Genomic DNA, 25663 nt, shown 5'->3' on the forward strand with positions numbered 1-25663 from the left:
CGCATGAATTACTATAAAACTGAAGAGGAACTATTACCTAAAGCTGGAGTGGAATCGGAAGGAAAGAGGCTAGGATACTTGGCTTTCATGGCTGCTTTTGCTTCCCAAGTAGCTCCCTCTACGGACTGACTCCTCCACAAAACCTTGACTGAAGTAACTTCTTTATTTCTCAATCTTCTAACCTGACGGTCAAGAATCTCAACTGGTACATCCTCATAAGAAAGACTATCCTTCACCGCCACACTCTCTAATGGCACTATAGAGGCTTGGTCACCCATACACTCCTTCAAGAGTGAAATGTGGAAGACCGGATGCACTGCTGCTAATTCTGGTGGAAACTCTAACTCATATGTCACCTTGCCAACCCTTTTTAAGATCTTGTAAGGGCCTACGTATCTAGGACTGAGCTTCCCTTTCTTTCCAAATCTCATCACCCCTTTCATAGGTGAGACCTTCAGAAAAACCCAATCATCAACTTGGAACTCTAGTTTCCTTCTTCTTACATCTGCATAAGATTTATGATGACTTTGGGCCGTCTTAAGTCTATCTCTAATGAGTCTCACTCTCTCCATAGCATAAAGGACTGAATCTGGCCCTATTAAAGTTGTTTCACCTACTTCAAACTAACAAACAGGAGATCTACATCTACGCCCATATAAAGCCTCATAAGGGGCCATCTGAATGCTGGAATGGTAGCTATTATGTAGGCAAACTCAACAAGAAGAAGGTGATAACCCAACTACCTTTGAAATTGATCACACAAGCTCTCAAAATATCCTCTATGGTCTGAATTGTACGCTCTGCCTGCCCATCCGTATGTGGATGAAATGTTGTACTAAGGTTAAATTGATTACCAAGACCTTTCTGAAATGACTTCCAGAAATGGGAGGTAAACTGAGGACTTCTATATGAGATGATAGACAAAGGAACCCCATGTAACCTCACAATCTCATTAATGTAAATCCTTGCATAGTCTTCTGTCGAATATGTATTCTTGACCGCCAAGAAGCTAGAAGACTTAGTCATCTATCAACTATCACGCAAATGGAGTCATTCTGTCTGCGAGTACGCGGTAATCCTGTGATGAAGTCCATATTGATCACATCCCACTTCCAAGTAGGAATATCGATCTCTTGAGTCATACCCCCTTGTTTTTGATGTTCTACCTTGACTTTCTAGTATTTGGGGCACTTACTCACAAAGTATGCTATATCCCCCTCTTCATGTCATTCCACCAATAGACTTCCCGCAGATCGCGGTACATCTTAGTGGAACCTGGATGAATAGAGTACTGAGAGTTATGGTCTTCTGCAAGAATATGCTGTCTCAACTTGCCCACATCAGGAACACACAATCTACCCTGGTAGCGAAGTACACCATCTCCCCCTTGAGAGAAAACCTCCACTCTCTGATTATGGACTGCATTCTTAAGTTCAAGCAAAATTGGGTCACTGTGTTGCTTTTCCTTAACCTCCACTACCAAAGAAGATTCTTCCCCATTCTGAACTATTACACCACTATCTAATATGCTCATAAGGCGAACTCCCAAGAGAGCAAGCCTGTGAACATCCTTCACTAGCTCCTTCCTTTCTTCCTCAACATGGGCTACACTACCCATATATAATCTACTAAGAGCATCTTCTACTACATTCGCCTTACCCGAATGATAATGCACACTCATATTATAATCCTTAAGGAATTCAAGCCATCTTTTCTGGCGAAGATTCAACTCTTTCTGGGTGAACACATACAGAAGGCTCTTATGGTTAGTGAACACATCTACGTAAACACCATACAAGTAGTGTCTAAAATATTAAGTGCAAACACCATTGTTACAAGCTCGAGGTTATGAGTTGGATAGTTCTTCTCATGAACCTTAAGTTGTCTATAGGCATAAAACTATCACCTTACATTGCTGCATCAACACACAACCTAGGCCAACTCTGGATGCATCACAATAGATCACATAACTATTTGAACCCTCTGGTAGACACAAGACAGGAGCTGTAGTCAATCATGTTTTCAATTCTGCAAAGTTTTTCTCACAATCATCTGACCATTGAAACATGACCATCTTCTGAGTCAACCTAGTCAATGGTGCTATGGATGAAAATCCTTCCATAAACTTTCTGTAATAACCTGCTAGACCTAAGAAACTTCTGATATCTATAGCAGAGGTAGGTCTGGGGCATTTTTTCACTGCTTCTATCTTCTGTGAATCTACTCGGATCCCTTCGCTAGATACAATGTGACCAAGGAAAACAACGGATTGCAACCAAAACTCATATTTGCTGAACTTAGAGAATAACTGGCGATCCTTGAGAGTCTGCAGAACAACTCTCAAATGACATGCATGTTCTTCCTCACTTCTAGAGTAAATGAGGATATCATCAATAAAGACGATAACGAACAAGTCCAAGTACTGTTTGAACACTCTGTTCATCAAATCCATGAAAGCTGCAGCAGCATTGGTTAGTCCAAATGACATAACTACTAATTCATAATGACCATACCGTGTTCTGAAGGCTGTTTTCTGAATGTCACTATCTCTGACTCTTAGATGATGATAACCCGATCTGAGGTCTATCTTTGAGAAATGACTAGCACCCTGAAGTTGGTCAAACTAGTCATCAATTCTGCAGATGGGATATTTATTCTTGATTGTCTTGTTCAACTGTCTATAGTCAATGCACATTCTGAGAGAACCATCTTTCTTCTTTACGAACAATACTGGTGCACCCCATGGTGAAATACTAGGTCTGATGAAACCCTTATTTAGAAGGTCTTTCAACTGCTCTTTCAATTCCTTAAGCTCTGCTGGAGTCATTTGTAAGGAGGAATAGAAGTAGGCTGGATATCTGGAAAAAGATCAATTCCAAAGTTGATTGCCCTTTCGGGAGGGACTTCGGGAAGATCTTCTGAAAATACTTCTGGAAATTCACATACTACTGAAACTGACTTAAGAATTGGGGTTTCAAGGCTAAAATCCTTAACCCGAACTAGATGATAGAGATAACCCTTAGATATCATCTTTCTGGCCTTAAGGTAAGAAAAATCGACCCATAAGCGTTAAGCTACTACCCTTCCATTCTAAGATTGGTTCGTTTGGAAACTGAAAACAAACAATCCTAATTCTGCATTCAACTAAGGTATAACGTGAGTGTAACCAATCCATGCTTAGAATGACATCGTAGTCTACCATTTCTAACTCTACTAAATCTGCTGAGGTGACTTTCTGAGAGACTGCGACGGGGCAATTTTCTATATACCCGTCTAAGCTATTATTTGGTCACCGACTCGAGTAGAGACTGAGAAAGGTACTGAGAGAGTTTTTGGATTGACATTGAATTGGACTATTATGTAAAGAGCACTGTTGTGAAAAGCGTGCTTAAAGCGCGCTTCAAAGCGAGGCGGCCCTTGTGCGTTTCTTTATCTTGAGGCGAGGCATCTGAAAAAAGCTCTCGCTTCAGATGAAGAAGCGAGAAGCGACCCTAAGGCAAAAACGCAATAAAACGCGCTTTTTATAAAAAAGCGACAATTAGTTTTTTTTTTTTTATAAAAAATTAGTTTTTTATAAAAAAAATTAGGTTTTTTTTAAAAAAATAATCTGAAATATACAGTATAACCTTCTTTCTCTCCTCACGACTCTTCTTTCCCTTCTTTCTCTCCTCACGATCGCGATTGAGGCTGCCTCTCTCTTCAACCTCGACCGCGACTGTAGGTAACCTTTTGTTCATTTCTTTTTTAGCCAATGTTTATTAGTTCATCTCTGTGAGTTTCTTTTCTCCTTAAATATACAATCTTCGCCTGTGCTTCATCTCTTCTTCTCTCTGAGTTTCGACTACTCTAGTTTTTTCTTCTTCTTCTCTTCTTTTCTTCATCTACTGCAATCTGCTTAGTTTCTGATTACTGACTGCTGCCTCCTCTGTTTTTTTTTTTCAATTCTTTTGTTTTTTTCGTTTATATTTTGTGATCAGTATATATGCTAGCAACTTTTTTTTAATATTTTTTGACACTTCCTTTTTGTTTGTTGTATTTAGTGAACTTGTATTTCTCATTCAAGATGTCACAAAAGAGGGATCCGGCTTGGGCATATGGAACTCCTATGGGTAACACAAAAGTCAAATGTATCTTTTGTGATGTGACATACAATGACGGAATCTTTCATCACAAAAGGCATCTCATGGGTGGCTATAGAGATGTAAAAGTATGTCCGGAAGTCCTGAATAAAGTGAGGGAAGAGATCAAAGAATATATGTTGAAGAAAAATGAGTTTAAAACTCAGATAAACCATGAAGCATCCATGGTTAATCTTGTTGATGATGATGAAATGGATGATGATGAATTTGAAGTGAATATGCCAATGCCAATGAGGCCTCCCTCAAAGCAACAAAGGATGCCTTCAGTAGTGGGAGTGGGTCTTCCATCAATAGCACCGTCAAGGGTCCTTTTAATCTCTATTTCTCACAAAAATCAAACGAAAAGAGAAAAGTTGAACCTTTTGACTTAATCTTCTAGAAAGATTTTGATGGATCGTGTTGTATCTGCTTTTGCTAGGTGGATGTATGATGTAGGACTTCCTTTCAATTGTGTTAACTACACAGATAGTTTTGGTGAATTCATTGAGACAGTCGGCCAATATGGCCCTGGAATGAAGCCTCCCACCTATCATGAGGTAAGAGTTCCTTTTCTAAAAAAGGAGGTGGAGAGGACAAACAAGATAGTAGAAGAACATAAGGTTTAATGGGAAACGTATGGTTGTTCCATTATGATGGATAAATGGACAACAAGGAATGGAAAAATGGTCATTAATGTTTTGGTGAATTCTCCAAGAGGGAGTGTATTTCTTGAATCTTATGATGCTAGTAACTCTTCTACCGACTCTAATAAGATGTTTAATTTGTCCGAGAAGACTATCATGAAGGTAGGGCAGGAAAATGTGGTGCAAGTTGTGACTGATAGTGCAAGTGAGAACAAAAAAGCAGGTAACATGTTAAAGGGAAAAGTTCCCACATATTTTCTGGACTCCTTGTGCTGCTCACTGTATTAACTTGATGTTTGGTGATATTTTCAAACAAGCCCGGTATTCTACAAGTGAACTTGAGTCTTGATATTTAATTTGCTTTTTAAACTTCATGTTAGATTTCTTTACATTTTAACTATCATTTTTTTGACAGTTTTTGGCAAGGCTGTTAGGATACATGCTTATATCAATCAAAGGGCAAAGAAATTTGGTAAAATTTGGCAAGACAAGATTCGCAACAACTTTTTTGACTTTGTATAGTTTTTATAATCAAAAGAAAAAATTTGAGAAATTTGTTTATGTCAACTGAATGGAATGAGAGTATTTATTCAAAGGAACCTCTTGGTAAAGAAGTTGCGAGACATATCATTAGTCCATTTTTTTGGAATGATGTTGTTCAAGCACTCAGAGTTGGTGGTCCTTTAATTCATGTACTTCGTATGGTAGATGGGGAGAAAAAACCACCAACGGGTTACATTTATGAAGCCATGGATAGGGCCAAAGAAAGTATTGAAAAGGCATTCAATTAGGATACACCAAAGTGTTTTTGAAATCATTGTTGCAAGGTGGACAAATCAACTTCATCAGCCTTAGCATGCAGCGGGACACATTTTGAACCTAGTGCTCTATTATAAAAATAATGACATGAAAACTTTAACTGAAGAAGTGTGACAGGGATATCATAAATGTGTTGAGAGGATGATCCCAGATAAAACTTTGCAAGACAAAATAGGGGAGGATCTTGGTGTGTACATGAAAGCAGATGGCCTACTTAGAATTGAATCAGCCATTAGAGCTAGAACCTTGAGATCACCAGGTGAGAATTTCATCTTTTAATTGTTTACAACTTCAACTTTTAAGTTATTACACATCTTTTAAAATAACTCTTCTACAGTTGAATGATGGATGCAATATGGTCATAATGTCCCAAACTTGCAACAATATGCTATAAGAGTACAGAGTTTAACTTGTAGCGCATCCGGTTGTGAGAGAAATTGGAGCGTGTATGAACATGTGAGAAACTACATTACATTAATACATTATTACTAATTTAATTGATATCTTAATCATCCCAAGTCCTCCTATAAATTACTTTCTACTATGTGCAGATTCATAGTAAAAAGAGAAATAGGCTGGAGTTGACACGCCTCAATCATCTAATAGAACATTGGCGCGTCGTTACAAGGCTCGTAATACCATTGATCCAATTTTGTTGGATAGTATTGATGAGGCAAATGAATGGTTAACTAGAGCACCACAAGATCACCAAGATGAAGAAGTGTACGAAGGAGAAAGTCTCACTTATGGTGATGTTTCTGTGGCAAGTGGTATTGAGGAGAATATTTATAGTTTTAGGGGGAGTACAGTAAGGGGCAAGGAAAGAGAAGTTGGAGGTTCTACTTCAAGTCGAAACCTTGTTGATGAGCCTTCTGATAATGAAGAAGATGATGACCAAGTAGAACCCTTGGTTATGGCACTTGAAGAGTTTGAGGATCTTGTTGAAGAATAGGAGTTTGAATCTTTGTGATTTAATTATGTTTTTGATTTTTTGCTTTATATGTTATGACTTATGAGTATCATTGACTATGTAATTTCTTTCAATCTAAGACTATATTACCTCTATTTGGTTATTTAATATTTTTGTTTATTTTTATACTAAATGTCGTTTTTTTTAAAAAAGCGCCCGCTTCGCTTCACGCTTCTATGAAGCAACCCCTTGTCGCTTTTTTCCGCTTCTCGCTTCCCAAAACACTGGTAAAGAGTTACAAAAGACAAAGTCATGTCTGTTGTCTTTCCACCGAGTGAACCATATGTGAGTCACATCCTTGAGTTGGTAGGATGCTAATCTCACCTATCACTACCAGTTACTGACATCACACCAAATATGTATTTGACCTCATCAATGAATTTCTGTGGGTCCTTACCAACTTGCGACCCTAAAAACTTATGCGGATTCATCCTAACAAAATCACAAACTCTGGCTGCCACTAATCAGTCATATTAGTAGGAACTATAACCTTCTGATTGTTCCATGTTCTCATACTTTGAGCCAAAAGCTGAATTGGCGTTCTGAAACTCGGCATTTGAACTTCCTAATTTGGTATTCGAGGAACTGCGTAAGCATAGCGTGCATTAGCATTCCATGCCTAAGCTCTACAAGAAAGCATGATCTTAAGCACTCAACGTCGAGTTAGAATGGAATTAGATCATATCTTACGCACGATAAGAGTAACAAGAAGGTGAAGTTTTTCCTAGAAAACTTCATAGCCTCCCTCTCATTAGATGTGGTGCACTTCAAACCCATGAAAAAGACTACTTAGTGCGGCTTTTCAGACATCCTCGGACACATAAATCTAGTGCTCTGATACCATGTTTTGTCACGCCCCGAGCTACCCCCGAGACGGGGACATGGAACTTAGAACCACAAGTGATCAAGGCTAACCCTGCTGGCATGATCATGAGCATACTAAAGATAATAAGCTGATGCGGAAGCTAAATCATAATTAAATCTGAAAAGATGGGGAATACCCATATTTTATTACTGAGATATTTGAAACAATGAGTTTAATACAAAGGAAATATTAACTCAATACAAAGTTGAATCTAACTATGTCTGAAATAAGCTTCTAAATTGGACTAGAAATACTGGGACAAGCCCCAGCTAAATCTAGCAAAAACTGAAACTAAAGTGACTAAAGACTGAAATGAAACTCATAATTGTTGTCCTCGGAGAATGAGGACTCACCACTGAATCTACTTAACTGGAGATCGGAAAATCGATCTATGCGTGATCTGGATGCTGAGAACCTGAACCTACATCACGAGAAGATGTAGCGCATGTATGCGTCAGTACTTGAAAGGTACTGAGCATGTAGGATAGAGTAAAACTGAAACAAAACATAACTGAACAAGCATAAAAGCAAGAATAATAATCTGACACATGATATACTGAATTTCTGAACTAACTGAATGCAATGACTAATTTATAACATGCTGAAACTGAATACTGAGTATACTGATAATGGTCAATGCAGAGAGTCTGACTGATCTATGGGAGCTACTAATAACCGATAATAAAACCACATGAGCTAATGTGGAATCCGATGTATACGTCCCATCGAAGGACCCAATATACCCTGCCAAAGGTATAAAGACATGTTGTCGTGATCACTAAACTGATTTCCCACAGAGGAGACTTACAACCTACTTGGCTAGTAGTTCTGCGACTATTGGGTACGCTAAACCCTAGTCCAACTCGATATTATGGTATTCCCAAAGAACTTTGTAAATTAACTGGTTATGTCTGAGTTTCTGTAAATAATTGATAGCTCGAAATTGGACATGCAAACTGAGAATGCAACAATTAATCTGGTAATTATGCATAGATAACTGAGGCATGTATACCTGAAGTGTCTGAAATATCTGACCTAGCATGTATAATTCAAGAACTTAATGAAATACATAGTAGGGTTCTGAAATTCATGCGATAATCTGAGTAATAACATAATAATTTGATTTGGAACATATATTTAACTAAATCATGAAGTTCTATCAAAGTTCTAGAAACCCTAGGTTTAATCATGATCAGAAAATTAAGAATCTGACTGAAAACTAGGGACCCAATGGGTGAAAGGAACCCACTAGTGAAATCCCACATACATGATGATGAAATCCACGGAAAAATACTTAAGTTTTGTGGATGGAACTGCTGGACACTTGTTTCGTTCTTGAACTAGTTTTTTTTGAGCTTTTTCTCTTTTCTTGCTTCTAGTTTTCTAACTTCTGATTTAATAATTTGACTTAGATATGTTCTAATTATGTTTCTAGGCTTAAACTGACTAAAATATGATGATTTAGGGTCAAAACGACGTAACTTAGGGTTTAAACGGAGTGACTAATAGTTATGACCATTTGAAGTTGACCCAACTGCATTTCCCCTTAACTGTCTGCAAATTTTCCACCTACGGTCAGATCTACGGACCGTAGGTCCACCTACGGACCGTGCTGGTCATCCGTAGCTCTTGTCAGAGTGTGGGTGAATGGGGGTCTCGATCGACTGTCACGGACTACGGACCGTCGTATAGCCTATGGACCGTCGGTCCGTCCGTCGATCAAGACTTAGCCAATTTTTTCCCGGCTGAATTTTTGGAAGTTTCTGATCCCATCGACGTTTGTGCAGGACTGACCGTTGTTCAGGCTACGGTCTGTCGATGCCACCGTTGGTAGCACCTGCAAATTTTTCTGAAAAACTAATTTTTGGTTTGTTTTGGCTACGGGGTGTTACATAGAGGCTATGTTGATGCCCCTTTTTTTTAATGCTTCATGCGTCAAACAGGCTCTCCTAGCTGCCATCCAGACAAAACACTTCACTTTAGCGGGAGCCACACTCTTCCAAACAGCACTCCATGGCCCTGGTTTTCTTCCTACAGTTACTGATAGACCCCATTTGTACAATCTGTTGACAGAGAATCTTCCATTTGGGTGTTGTCCCCATATAGACCGTGTTTCCAAATATGTGCCTGGAAAGCCTTTAATCATATTCGGTAGTTCAATTACCCCTTCTATCTCCCAGTATTTAACAACCTTCTAAATACCAATTTCCACCCTTGTTGAGACCACATCTCACTGATTTTGCTATCCGGATGCATACTGATAGAATAAAGTCCAGGAAACAAACTTTGAAGAGATCCTTGACCAAACCAGTCTTCTTTACAGAATAAAACCTTATCCCCCTCCCAACTTTAACTTTTGTATTAACTTCTAGAGTCGGCCAAAAGCTTCTGATAGTCCTCCAAACTCCCCCTCCACAAGTGGTTGTTACTTCATCCGAACACAATTCCCCTTCTTGGCCGAATTTGTGTTGTATAACCTCTTTCCATAGTTCATGTTCCTCTTTCTTGTACCTCCATAGCTACTTGCTTAGCAGACTTTTGTTATGTAACATGAGCTTCCTTACTCCTAGACCCCATAATTCCTCCCTAGTTGAACTTCTGCCCATTTTACTAAATTGAAACTGTTCTCAATTTTATTTTCTTGCCGGAGGAAATTCGTTCTCAAAGCATCTAGAATTTTGACCACCTCACCAGGTATAGGGAAAAGGGATATCACATTAGTTGGTCAGGAATATAGCACGACTCTACCTGCCAATGAAAGGTATTGAGACTTCCAAAGTGCCAACTTCCTCTCAGTCTTCTCAATAATTCCATCGCAAATAGTAATAGCTTTATGGTTTGCTCCTAATGGCATGCCTAGATAAACTGTTGGTAGCTCCTCTACCTTGCAGCTCAAAATGTTGCTAGTGTTTGAATCTATTGAACTTCTTTTACAGGAAGGATACTGTTTTTTCTCCAGTTAACCTTGAGTCCAGAAACTACCAGGATCACTCTTAAATAGCATAATTGTTCCTGGTTTGTTTCACAAAACACTATTGTATCATCAGCGTACAATAAATGTGTCAACTCCATACTTTCATTTGCCCTGTTTGTTATATTGAAGCCTCTGATCCAATTATTTTTGCAACGCTTTTCTCATTAAAATGTCAAATTCCTCCACAGCTATAATAATAAAAAGAAATGGAAAGAAAGATCTTTGAATATTAAAACTATTTTTTAAAAATGCTCCCAGGCACATTTACCAATGACACTATCTCTCCTACTTTCTAGGATTGCAGAACCTCCCTTTTCCGGTAGACTAGCCGGAAATTGACCCCTTCCATTCAAACAACTCAGTTCTTACATCCCGTGATTACTGTTTTACAAAAATCATCTCCCGTCTTTAGAAATTATGGGGGATAATACAATATATTTCAACCAAGGTTTTAAATCATATGACATCACCAGATGGAGTTCAAACAATGTTGCATGGTATGACTGAGTGGATAGAAGCAGAAAAATGATGAGGAGAGTTACGCTTAGTGAAAAGGTGCTAGAATGGATTTGTTTCATTCTCAGAGAAGCATCATCACACCAAAAAAACCAGGTGAGAAGGTGGAGATTCAAAGATCGGGTGGCAGAATTCTTTGGTACGAGGAACCATAACTGTCATGGGAGATATATGAGTATTCTCTCACTGCAAGGAGAGGGCAAAACAGTTATTATTGTACCTGAGTCAGACATAAATGCTGGATGGAAAAGTGTGGCATTTAAGATTCGAAGTTTCATTAAATGCTCACCACAAAAGGAGAAGACACAAAGCAGGACACATGACTCTAAGATGCCATATGCAAAGCAGTTACAAACAGTAAATGGCAAAGTAACAGCCCTGATATGGTCACAACCAAAGGCCGACTGGAACCAACTGAAGCCAAAATCAACGATCAAGGAGTACTGGGAAGATGTATCTTTGGGTATTTTGACAAGGAGAAAGCTGAAAATCCCACCCTGTCTGAGGTTAGACGTTGGTCTTCGACGGTATGGAAAAAGACTTTTGGGATCAATATTTATGAGATGCTGGACAATTGTTATCTCTTCGAGTTCCCAAACAGATACATGTCAGAACAAGTTCTCCAGGGAGAATGATGTAGAAGAGAAGCATACTCTAGTTAGAGTGGTGGAACCCTACTGCAGGATGTGTACCTATCTCTTACAAACTCAAATCCACTTGGATTAGGGCTATGGGTATTCCAATGCATCTTTGGACGGAAGAGACTTTCCACGAAATCGGAGAACTCTGTGGAGGGTGGCTGGGGACGGAGGAGGAAACAAAGCTAAGAAACCACCTCAAATGGGATAGGATCGAGACACAAGGGGATGATCGAAGCATGACGATGGAAGTCACCATTACCAGAGAAGGAATTAACTTCATCATCCCGATATGGGTGGAAAGGAGAACTCGATTTGAGTTGCCGCCGGAGAGAATTGGAACAATTGCCAGAGAAGATGACGGGTGTCAAATGAAGATCCAGCGGATAATAGAGCCTTCATCCTCTATATCTGCGAATCCAGAACATGATGGTGATGGAACAGGGGAGAAACACGTGGGGACAACTGGAGAATTTTTTGAATTGACTGAAAGAGCACGTGATGGGCATGTGAACAATTTAAAAAATTAATGGGCCTGAAACCTAATGCGCTGGACCATGCAAATATTATTGCTAACAATTTTAACCAACAATCCAAGGACAATCTCTTCCAGAAGGTCATAGTGGATGAAACCACGGTGACTTGTTCTTCAAATCACCACATGCAGAGAAGACAGGAAATACAAGAAGCTGCACTTTCACCATTGAAGAACAACTAGAAATGGACTGTGCGTAGCACGCAAGGAAGTAGCTGAAGATAAAGAACATGGGAAAATTGTTACAGGTGATTTTAAAACAAGTTAGGAGATAAAAGGGTTGTAAAATTCTGGGGAATTATGGGATGTGCAGGAGATCGAACCCTTTTGTACACAACATCAAGGAGCTCTTATTGAAACGGAGAGGAAGGCCACAACCTGGATTCATCAAAACTTACTGAAACTCCATAAGATGTTTGGAGTGGATTTCCAGGGGGATGGAAGAGGAAGCACTTGAACTCCTAAAGCAGGTGGATGCAAGCAGGCAAGTAAGAAAAATGGAGAGGTCAATAGAAGTTAAGAGAACAAAACAGAAAGGAGCACAAGAATCAAAGAGTCTGATATACTTTGATGTTAAATTCAAAACCAATGGAGACAGAGGGAAGGGGAAGGGGAGCTCAGAGAATACTCCATGAAGATCAAATTAATCTCATGGATTGTTAAGGGGTTGAAGGATCAGGGTAAGAGAATGGTGGTACAAACTATTATCCAGGATTGGAAAGCAGACTATGTCTGCCTCCAGGAGAAAAAACATGAAGACGCTGTACAAGAATTAATCAAACAAATTTGGACAGGGTGATGGATTAAATATGCATGTCTGGAGGCCAGTGGAACCAGAGGTGGAATCCTAATACTATGGGACTCTAGAATTTGGGAAGGGGTAACTTTACAAGTTGGAGCATATACTATGTCTTGCAAGTTCTGGGCTCGTTTAAGTAATTTTGAATGTCATATTACTAGTTTATATGCTCCCAACAGTCAAATGGAGAGGAGGCTAGTATGTGAGGAATTGGCTGATGTAAGAGGATTGATGGATGGACCATGGGCATCTGTGGTGACTTCAATATTTGTAGATTTCCCTCCGAAAAAGGGGATTGTAGCAAGAGAAATTCAGCAATGAGAGAGTTCTCAGATTACATTGAAGACATGGACCTCGTTAATCCTCAACTAGGTGGTGGAAGATATACTTGGTACAAAGGTGATAACCATACCACTGATTCAAGAATTGACAGCATTCTGGTCTCCATAGAATGGAATAATCTTTTCAATAGCCTAAAGTAGACTACTTTGCAAAGTGTGATTTCGGATCATGTTCCTATAGCACTATTCTGTGGACACTCGGAGCCATCCAAATCCTATTTTAAGTTTGAAAATTGGTGGCTAAACCAAGAAGGGTTTGTTGAAAGAATCAAAGACTGGTGGAATGCTTTTGAATTCTATGGAAGCATTACATCTTAGCATGTAAACTCACAACTCTCAAAGGGAAATTGAAAGAATATAGCAGAAATGAATTCCGAAATCCGAATTTGCAAAAGAACAACCTTCTCATTCAGATGGCTGAGCTGGATTCACATCAAAACAGTAGAGCAGTGGAGGAAATAGGCAAAAAAAGCAACACTTTTCATGGACAATGAGGGGTGCTTAAAGAATGATGAAGTGGTCTGGAGGGATGGAGGCAGAGATCAAGAGCTCTATTGCTCAAGTAAGGGGATAGGAATACAAAGTTTTTCTCATCAAACTGTGAATGCCCACAAGAGATATAACCACATTGATCAGCTCATAGTGCAGGAGAGACCATATCTGAGCCAACTAAAACCAAGGAAGAAATCATTTCCTTCTACAAGAAGTTATATACAGAACCAAAAGAGTGGAGTCCTTCTGGAAATATTGGCAATCACCACACCATTACAACGAATGAGAATGAAGTATTACAGGCTGCTTTTGAGGAGCAGGAAGTTTTTGAGTGTCTAAAGATGTGTGCTGTAGACAAAGCCCCTGGCTCTAATGGTTACACAATGGGGTTTTATCTAAAATGATAGGATTAAACAAGACATTATGGGGGCATTCCATAATTTCCACTCAACTGGGATGTCTGGAAAAAGCTATAATGCAACTTACATAGAACTGTTTCCTAAAAAAACAGGGGCAAAGGAACTTAAAGAATTCAGACCCATCAACTTACTTGTAAGCTTTTACAAGATGATTTCCAAGGTACTGACAGAGAGACTCAAGAAAATTGTGTATAAATTGGTGGACAAGTAACAAATGGCTTTTATCAAAGGCAGACAGATAAAAGAGCAGTGCTCATAGCTAATGATGCAATTGACTCCAGAGTGACCCAGAAACAACATTATGCAAACTTAGTATTGAGAAAGCATATGAGCATGCGAATTGGGATTTCATTTATGTATGTTGAGTCAAATGGGTTTTGGTGGGAGGTGGACCAGCTGGATCAAGTTCTGCATCGCAACTGTGAAGTTCTCAATACTCATTAATGGGTCACTTGAAGGATTCTTCAATGCACATAGAGGGATCGAGCAGGGGGATTCCCTTTCCTGTTCATCATAGCCATGGAGCGATTCAACAACATGCTGAATATAGCTATGATTAGGGGGACAAATGATTGGATTGGATCGGATTTGGATGGATTGGATATGATTGAGAAAAGATGGTTTGAATTACAATACATCCAATTATAATATGGGCAAAATATGGATTTGGTCAAATATGGTTCCAGCCCATTTTAAAAAAATTGTTTTTTCTTTTAAAAAAATTTACCCCTCCCCACAGGCACCCCCACTACCCAGAGCGACCCCCCACCTTCCACCAACCTACCCAATATGTTTTTTCAAAAAAATATTACTCTCTCCCCTCGGAACCCCCTGCTCCCCCCTTCCACCAACCAACCCCTAAATTTTTTTTTGTTTTCCAACAAAAAAAAGAAGCTTTCAAAAATAAAATAAAATTTACTCCTCTCCCACCTTCCACAAACCTACGCCTTTTTTTTTTGTTTTTCAAAAAAAAAAAAAAATTTACCTCCTCCCCGGGCACCCCCCCCTCCCTCACCTAATTTTTTAGTTTTCCAAAAACAGAACAAAAACTGTTTCATTTCTCACTTATATGGGATGAATATGGATTCTCATGTTAACCCATTTTGTTCATATTTTATGAGCTTAAATAGGTTGACCATATTAACCCATTTAAGAAAAGGAAAGAAAATATGAGTGATCCATTTAATTTAATGTGGATAAAATGGTTTCATTTTACTTATATGAGCTGAAATTGCCACCCTAGCTAAGTTAACAAGAAGAATTCAGGGATTTGAAGTTAGTAAGGTTGATGGTAAGAAACATTTTAGTGATCACACATTTGCAGTATACTGATGATACAATAATTCTTTGTGGGGCTGAGGAGGAGCAACTCTTGATAATAAGTCTTACATTTGTGTACTTTGAAGCCATTTCTGGACTCCATATAAATTGGAACAAAAGCCACTTGTATCCAATTAATGTAGTTCTAGAAATGGATCACTTTTCTCAAATCCTAGGAGATGCTATAGGCACTTTGCCATCAATATACTTGGGCATGACTCTGGCGGCTCAGTATAGGTCCATAGATATTTGGATTTGAATTCTGGAGAAATGGGAAAATAAATTAACCAGATGGAGACCACAATATCTATCATTGGGAGGTAGACTAACTTTGATTAACTCAGTGTTAGATGCCCTCCCTACGTATATGTTATCTCTCTTCCATATACCCTAGTCAGTAGTTTAAAGGTTGGATAAAATCAAGAGAAACTTTTTGTGGCAAGGCAATAAAGAAAGGAAGGGTTTTCATTTGGTCAAATGGAAGAACATAATGGGAAGTAAAGAACAAGGTGGACTAGGTATGAAGAACCTCAAGTACCAAAGCAAAGCACTCAAGGTCAAGTGGCTATGGAGGTACCATCAGGACGACCAAGCCCTTTGGTACAGGGTAATCATGAGCAAGTATGAGCAACTGAATACATGGGTAACTACAGAGGTCAACACCCCCTATGGTATTAGCCTCTGGAAAATCATTAGAATATTCTGGCAGTTTCTCAGTAATATTAACTGTCAATGTTCGAAATGGTAGAAAAACGAGTTTTTGATAATGGGTGGGTAGTGTGATCCTTAAAGATCTCTTTCCTGACATCTTTGTTTTGGCTCACCAAGAGAAAACTGTTGCTGAAATATGGTCTCCACAAGGATGGAATATGATCTTTAGAAGAATCTTGTTTGACTGGGAAATTCCCATAATGATTGAACTTTTCAAATTACTGGAGAGTTTCCAAGGAATCCAACCAGGTAAAGACTATTTATGGTGGCATGGACACAACAAAGGAATCTACAGGGTGAAGGACGGATGTAAACAAACAAGTCTTAGGGAGATCAAGACTTCAAATGGCCTTGGAAGAGAATCTTGAGAGCTAAAGTGCCACAAAAAGTGTAATGCTTCACCTGACTGCTAACCAATGAAGCAGTTCTGACATTGGACAATGTGGCGAAGAGAGGTATATCTCTATGTAACAGATGCTCCTTACGTGGTAAGGATACAGAGACATTAAAACACCTTTTTGAGTAGAACACCTTTTTCTACATTGCAATTTCACTGACCAACTGTGGCATATTTTCCTTAATCTCATAGGCATTTCCTGGAGTATGCCTAGTAGGATTGATGAGACTCTTTTTAGTTTGGAGGAGTTGGGGCTACAAACAGAGAAAGATGGAGGATGTTCCCTGCTTGTATATGGTGGACTATATGGAGTGAGAGAAATGATAGATGTTTTGAAAATAGGGACAACAACCTGCAGGAAGTCAAGGTTAATGTATTTTGTTGTTCTGTTTTGGTGTACAAATGTCTACTCCAATGAGACTGAGTCAATCATAGAGGTTTAGGGTCCATCTAGTTCTTGGTTTAGCATTGGAAAGACTTTAATCTTTTTCTTCTTTTTGTAAATATGGGTTTTCAGTAGGTAGTACTGACTGAAATACAAATATTACTAGCGTCAAAGAAAAAGGAGGAATGGAGATAGAGGGCCCCCCTGTCTAAGTCCTCTTTCTGCTGGAAAAAAACCTAAGGGTTCTCCATTAGCAAGGATGGAGAACCTGGTGGTTTTAATACAAAAGTGTATCCAACCGAGCCATCTATTTCCAAACCCCATTTGTCTTTGAGTGTTGATCAGGAACTTACAATTTAAATGGTCATAGGCTTTCTCAATATCCAACTTGCACATAACCCCCGGTACATCTCTAATTCTAGTTTCAATACACTCACTAGCAATTAAAGCGGCATCCATTATCTGTCTGCCTTTAATGAAGGCCATCCGGTGTTTGTTCAGAATCTTGCTTATCACTCTCTTTAATCTTTCTGCTAGAACCTTGGCTATGATTTTGTACAACCCTGTGATCAAACTAATTGGTCTAAAATCTCCCAGATCATTTGCCCCCACCTTCGTTGGAATCAAAGCTACAAATGTATCATTATAACTTTATTCAAATTTCTGGTGAGTGTGCAAATTGTGGAAGGTTAACATTAAGTCCTCCTTTCTAGTTTCCCAGAAAGTTTGAAAATAAATCATTGTGTAACCATCCGGACCAGCTGCACACATTTTGATCCCTTCTAACACCTCTTCCTCTTCAAGCCTTCTTGTAAGCCATTGTTGCTCCTCCACAGTAATAGTTTGAACATCAAAAATATTCAAATCTGGCGCAACTTTCAGATTCTTTGTAAAGATTTTAATAGAAATCAGTAATGAACCTCTTAATCTCCATAGAATCAGAGGACATTACCCCATCGATCATCAAAGAATCTATAGTGTTGATTCTCTTATGGGCAGTGGCCATTCTGGGGAAATACTTTGTGTTCTTGTCACCCTCTTTGAATCCACTGAAGTCTGGGTCTCTGTATCCAATGGATTTCTTCATTTCTAGCCGTTACTTCATACTTCATGGCCCATTATACTTCCATCATTAACTCATTATCAGTAAGAGGTCTGTCCTCTTGTATGATTTCCGAACTTCCAATTTGCTCCAGAAGTTGATCCTTTCAAGCCCTCCAGTTACCTTTATCCTCCTTGCCCCATTCTTTGAGTTTTACTTTCAAAAGACTCAATTTTGTTTCTAACATAAAGTCTGCTCTTCCTGTCACATTAAAAGAATTCCACCAGTCTTGTACTTTGGATTTGCACCCCTCCACATTCAGCCACCATTTCTCAAACTTCAAAATGTGATCCTTGAAGACCTCATCCCCACATACAACAAAATTGGATTATGGTCAGAACCCAAACTAGGCAAGGAACTCTGTCTGATTCATCCCAAGGAAATGAATACATGAATCTGTCAATCCTTGATGCATTTCTATGACATGAAATATTGTTTGTTGGGTATTTGATTCGATATGAGGGTTTGCCATCTCTCTCTCTCTCTCTATATATATGTATATATAGCATCATATCATATCATATTATATTATAAGTGGGAAGATTCAAAGCTCAAAGTTGAATTACCATTTTACCCTTATATTAAAATAATTAAACAAATATTATAAACTATAATTAAAAATTTAATAAATAACTCATTTAGATTGGTGCATGAATCAAATTCACATTAATAATTAATTATTCTATTGTGAAAATCAGGAATATTTGAAAAGTATTTCCATTAAACAAATTTGATATGGACTAAAACCATTGAACTAATTTAATGCAAATTAATTATCTACTCAAAGGTCATCATAGCTACTTCTATAAATTACCTAGCATGATCTTCATGTAAATGACAAGAAGAGGATGAGAGATTATCATGCTAAAATGAACTTTGCAAATCATTTTGTATGTGCAGTAATTATATTTTGTTTTTATCCGCTCCTTTTTATCCGTCCTAAGTATTATATATTTCCTTTTTATATATGTTGATGTACTTTCTTATGATTTTGTTTTTTTATTAGAATATTTTGTATCCTACAAGAAGAAAATAGTAATATACAATTCATGTTCTACTATGTATCTTAATTACTGATGAAATTCATATTTATGAAAGATTAATCAGTTTATTTGACATGCTTATTTGGCTCTCGATAGAGTGTTCTACTTTAGTATAAATATATTTTTGAAATTATTATTTATGAGTAGTGAGAATAATGACTAAATGAGAAATTATATATATATATGAACTAAAATAAAATGGCCCACCTAATTGGAGATAAAGAATGGATCATACTCTATATAGTATATATGTGATTTTGAGGTTGTATTTTTATTTAAACTTTTCGTTTATATGTATAATTTATTGATCTTATTAGTCTATTATATGTTTGTTGGAACATTCATTCCTCAAATTGATCATATATCTAGAATAAGTCATTTTGAAAAGTTTATATTGCTCAATTTATATTAATTATTCAAAGAGTAATGTTATGAAAAAAGGAGTATTATTCTTTTCTCTTCATAAATCATGTGTACAGTACTTTTTAAGGTTAAAAAGAAGACGTATATGTGTAATAATGATAAAAATAATTGACATATTAATCATGGTAATTGCTTCAAGTGTGTTTCGTAATATACCAAGTGTTTTTATCATAAGTTTGCATATGTACTACATTGACGAAATCTTTTAGCATTTATAAATTTTATGTATCAAACGTCTATCTACTGTGATAATAAGCTATTTATTGTTGATGTAAAATTTTAACTATAGTTGGAAAATTGTCAAACTCCCATCTATAGATTATTGATTGGAGCTGGACCCATAAATAGTTAGTAGTAATTATTTTCCAAACTAGAATGTCTACTTTTGACTTAGAGATATTATTTTATTTATGATAATGTGATATTCTTCTGCCAAATTATTGAATGTTAATTATTTCTCATACACATAATTTTTTAAAATTAAAAGCTCAATGTGAAGAGTCATTCTCCACTATTTATGTAAAAACACTTTGAGAATTAAATTTTTAATATGCTTTTTACAAACCAATTACTAAGATTGATATTATCATAGGAAGGAAATTACACTATTCAAAATGAGAAGAAAAGAGAACGAGAGAAGGATAACAAAAAAATAACTAGATATATCATCTATTTAATGTTCTTCATATTATATTTGTCATTATTTAGCGAATAAAAGATAAATGGTTAAACTACTATTTTTAATTTAAGCATCTTTTTAATTACTTAACCTTTTTAGTATATAAAAATTTAATAATAATAATAAGGGACAAACGTGCAAGGCACGTTCTCAGAATCTAGTATATATATACATACATACACACACACACACACACACACACACACACACACACACACATATATATATATATGAGAACCTTTTACTATTTCTACAATCCTTTTTAGAAAAAGATGGCTTAAGTAACAATAAAAGGAGGAAAGTAGTACCACAAATAATGAACTTACTAGTTCTTTTTTCTAATCTATGAAGTAGGACGAGTGTCCTACCTAATTCAATATAACATTTGTTGGTCGTATCCCAGCATTATGTCGGAACTCAGATCCATACCACCCCATCCTAAAATTTATTTGATGAGGAATCTGGTCTCTAGATCCACAACCATGTTGGGTACCTACATCCAAGTCCAAGCAACATAGGTTGATAGTAGTGAATGAAGAAAAGAAGAATTGACAAATTGCAGACTATTTCTTGGATCCCTGAGTTTAAGGTAATGTGCTTCATAGTTGTTAGTAATGTGTGCCCTAAAGCTGTAGGAAGTATCTATCATAAAGGTAGTAGTTTAGATTTCTTTTCCTGTGTTGGAGGATTGTCTTCTCATTGAGAAAGTGAAATGTGGAGAGGATCATAGTAGCATGCATATTTCTTTAATGCAGGGAAGAAATATGAAAATGTGGCCATGTTGTATTGAATTAACAATGCTTGAAAATTGATTCACTTCTTCCCTCTTTTCTTATTTGATGTAACAAAACTAGCCTCTGCTTTTTGCAGAAAGTGTTGGCTAAACATGGAGCTCAAAAGATAAGTGCTTATGTAACCCACGGAATATTTCCAAACAGATCATGGCAGCGTTTTAGTCATGACAAAGGAGGTAGGCGTTTGTTCTCTGATTCTTGTATTAGTAAGCAAAAATTTCCTTGTTTAAGATTCGTCGTGGCAAATAACAATATTGTCTGAAGATCCCTTTTAATCATTTAGATGTCAGTCATTACGTTTGGTTATTTTTTAGAACTAGATCTTAATTATTCAGATCTTAACTATTTAGTGTGTTATTTTAAAATGTTACAACCACTTAATGGGTCTATCAAAAAACAACATATCTACCTTCACAAGGTAGGAATAAGGCTGCATACACAACCCTCTCCAATTCCATCTGTGGGACAACATCGAGTATAGTGTTGTTGTTACCGCTTAATGGGTCTGATAGATTTAAATGATTAAGATCTGTAACAAAGTCTTAATATCATTAAGATGATGTCTTTTTAAGGTTCTGTATAAAGTTGGCAATTCACTGCTGTTTTTCGCCCATTGTTGCTGCCCACAATTATCAACTACCTCCTCCCACCACTCATATATACTATTTTCAGTCATGACCATCATCGTTGTCAGTCGCTACAATCCGTCGCCAACACTCCTAACAACCATTTACAGTCACCATCAACCATCATTATAATAACAATATTATTATTGACAATCACCATCAGTCACCACTATATATTATCATCATCTGCCGTCATCATTCACAAACACCATTAGCTATTACTATCATTAACCGCAATTATAAGTCGTCAGCATCATAAACCACTATTTTCAGAAATCATCACCATATCTACTAGACTACTAAACTCACAAACACCACCATTAGCCTAACATTATTCCCAATCGTCACCCACACCACCACCAAGTGCCATACAACTATTTAAGCATATTTATGGAAATAATATTACATTAACATAATATTTTATTGAATTTATATTTATTAATTTTTAAATAAGGATACTTTTACTGAAATGAACAGTCTTGATTATTTGGTAATCAAATCTTAATACAACATTTTAATAATCAGATTCAGACGTTTTAATCAATAATGAAAACAAATGAGGCCTTAGTCTGGCATCGTGTTTGAGAACTATTTTGATTTGTTAAGACTTTCATAAATCTTCTAACAAGTTTTTCCCTAAATAATGAACTATCATGCTTTAATGTGCTTCTTTTTAAAAAAATTCTCTACTATTCCTTTGACAGAACAGTGCTCTTTTTTTTTTAAACGCTATGCATTTTAATGAAAAGTTCCCTCATAAAATTTTAGACTGGACAAATATTGCACTAATCAAATTTTGCTATTTGGCAACTTAAAGAGTAGATATTGGTGCAAGCAATACAACAGATTTAGGCACCAAGTGTTTCTGCAGCATGATCTTTCTTCTGTATGGTTGAAATTTTCGTTGTTTCGAAAACCAATATTAAAACTATACTACCATATCTCATATCTGAAAGTTTTGTTTCTCAATGAATTGCACAGTTCCACTTTGTGAATGTCTGTTTTGGGTTTTGTTTGAATTTCATCAGGTGATTTCATTCCTATCTACCTTTTAACTTGTTCAGGTAGTCCTGAGAATGGAATGACTTACTTCTGGATCACAGATTCATGCCCTCAAACTGTGAAGGAGGTGAAAGACAAAAAACCATTTGAGGTTCTGAGCCTTGCCGCTCCCATAGCAGCTGCACTTCAGATTTAATTGCAGATTCTGTATATTGCCTGCAATGTCTTTGGATTCAAAATCTATAGAGAAAGCTAGAGAAGCCAGAGCTTCCTGCTAGCATTATTGAGATGAGTAGATTGATGTCGATAGTATTTTCTTCAACTCTATTTACCTGACAGACTTTGATGCCAGTATAATGAAGATGTTCACTACTCTCTCAATCGAATCATCGTTTGAAGATTTCCCTTAAAATGATTTACATCAATAATTTGATCCTTTATTTCCCATAAAATGCTGCATCATAGACTGGATCTATAATTGAATTTGGATGATTCTATCATTTAAATTTCAATACATATATGCTGAGATCCAGTTCCATTATTCTCTGGTTTGCATGAGTTATTTGATGTACAATATTTATTTTTTGGTTAACTGGATAATATTATTAGCAAGTAAGCTAAAGTTTCATTACAAAATAAGGGGATAGCATTATTCCCTGTATATATTGTAGCATTCATTGCTATCAAGTTACTATTATGAGTAGGAATTTCCCTTGGATAAGTAGATCTACTCGAATCACATCTAAACAGTTTCAGATTTTAGATATGAAATATTCTGAGTGTTACAATTTTGTATTATATGTAATTCGCTTAAAATGATTCACAATTCCAAAACATTGAATTTATTATTCATATTATATTATAAGTGGGGAGTCTTTTAGCTCAAAGTTGAATTACGAATTTGTCCTTTGCTTGAACATTATTTGAATATATATAACTTTATATGAAAATTAAAGCATAATATTTTCATTTTTAATGACTTGAAAAATAAATTCACACTTCAATTACAATAATTAGGATAATTGAAAAGACAACAGTTAAACTTACATTTAAATAACCATGAATAGGGTAAACGAAGAGGCAATTGAAAGTAATGAATCTTTTTTCCAAGTGAATAATGACTTTCTTCAGGTAAATAAAGAAACTATGTTTATCTTTAAGTAAATCATTTCATTTTCATATACATTTCAAAAGGTATGGAAGATATAGGAACACTATTTTAATTAAGAAATCGAAGACTTTACAACAATCATGAAGAACATATGAAGTGTGGTGTCTGCAGCGATATCTCGACAGCGACAACGGTGAGAAACTAATTTTGTGTTCCTAGAAATCTCATAGTCCTCCAGAATCCCCTGCCCTTGATCATTTTTCTTTTTTGAAACTGGAAGGTTTCAAATTTTTAACACTATTTCTTTGTTGTTGTTTTCTTCTAACCCCCCCCCCCCTTCTTATTGTAGAATATGCCTCTTCTTAGATTTATATGTGATGCAATTTGAAGTGTTCTTGAAATTCAAGGTATATTGATTTATCCGAGTATTTCTATAACACAGTTTCAATCAGAATATTCATTGGCTTTTTTCCTTTCTCTATTTTATTAGTCTTTATTTGTTCCTTTTTACCCTTTTTACTTTTTTTTCTTAGATTATTTTTCATTTTTTAAAAGGTGAAATTTCAACAATAAATATGATGAAAGTATATAATTTACACGTAATAGTAAAATAATTTTACCTTTAAGAATCACACATGACATTTTTCGCAGCTATAATTTTTTATGCAATATATTTATTCTCTTATTTTCACATATAGTCTTTTAGATAGTATACATCATCATTTCTCTTACAAGAGTCTTTCCTTTTCCTATTTAATTTTTAGGTGATTGAAGATTAAGATCTTAGTTAGAGAACATATTTTAATCTTAGTATGTCTTAGATATTATTTTCTCTCCAGTTTGAATTTGTAATATTTTTTCCTTCAAATAATATATGACTCATCACAAGCATGTTTATATTGTTATTATTGGTTCGTCTGTTTTTTTTTATTTTGTTAATTTATTTTCTGTTTATATTAAAAATTAAATTTGAAAACTAAAAGATATTAATTATTTTTACTATTTGAATAGAGTGATGATTTTTTCATGAATACTGAAACATCATATCATCAAAAACTAACACAACTAGTGCTATATTTCATGTAAATACAATATAATATACTCATATATAGACCCATGGACTTATCACAAGTAATTGCATTCTCAAGACAATCTTATTGTATTGTCCTTAATCTTCGATGTTTATGTTCTTTATAGAAAATGCAAAATGTGTAATTGAAAATTATATTTCTAATAAGTTTGTATCACGCCTTTGTTATTTCATTAAAGGCATTAGATACATTTATTATTATTTTTCTATCATGAATTCATAGACATATTTTACAGTCATGATTCACATATTTCTGGTTTGATAGAAAATACACCATTCTATTTTATGATTTATTTTAATGAATAAAAAATAAATAGTAAAATTAATATTGTTAATTTCAATATCTATACCTTATAACNGAGGAGATAAGGGGGAGGCGCATCTTCTTTTCGATAAGAACACGTTAGCAACTACAATATATGGAGGAAGACATGTTCATTGCATTTTAACTTGTTTGGTGACATAGCAACAAAAAAGGAGTAGTAGTAATAAATGACTATTCAATTTTGTGTAAATAATTGCTAAGATGCCTACTTCGTCTTTTCTCGCTGTTGTCTTCAATTGACTAATACTACTTCAATGTCCAAACCTCAAAGATCAAACCGTGCAAATAGCATTGTTCCTATCAAATGCTATTTGTTTTGGCAAATCCAATACATACTCAGTGACATTTTTATAGATCATAGACCTTTGCATATACTGAGTTGGTTTAATTATAAAATTTAATACTACTTTGTACAATGACAACTGCTGTTCTTTACCAGTTTAAAATAGATGTGCACATTGAACTTGCAGAGCAAATGAATTCTAAAGAAAAGAAGGATGATCCCCCCCCCCCCCCCCCCAAAAA

The 25663-nt window shown here is 36.2% G+C and overlaps 1 protein-coding gene across 6 annotated transcripts in view; it reads left to right on the forward strand.

Moving 5' to 3' along the window:
- Positions 1 to 23064, forward strand: part of LOC107018338 (ribose-phosphate pyrophosphokinase 4-like) — a 35786-nt gene extending 12722 nt beyond the window's left edge. For 3 of the 6 annotated variants that reach the window (XM_027916549.1, XM_027916550.1, XM_015218799.2), the window contains 2 exons: positions 21061 to 21160; positions 22675 to 23064. In XM_027916549.1, coding sequence (XP_027772350.1) covers positions 21061 to 21160; positions 22675 to 22808 — 234 coding nt within the window. In that variant the 3' untranslated portion in view covers positions 22809 to 23064. Of the gene's footprint in view, positions 1 to 4040; positions 5126 to 5177; positions 5841 to 5918; positions 6038 to 6132; positions 6660 to 21060; positions 21161 to 22674 lie in introns of those variants that run through there. The other 3 variants (XR_003577937.1, XR_003577938.1, XM_015218800.2) reach the window with 3 other exon arrangements.
- Positions 23065 to 25663: the final 2599 nt, after the last annotated feature.

Source organism: Solanum pennellii, chromosome 4 (assembly GCF_001406875.1).
Source record: "Solanum pennellii chromosome 4, SPENNV200".
NCBI lineage: Eukaryota > Viridiplantae > Streptophyta > Magnoliopsida > Solanales > Solanaceae > Solanum > Solanum pennellii.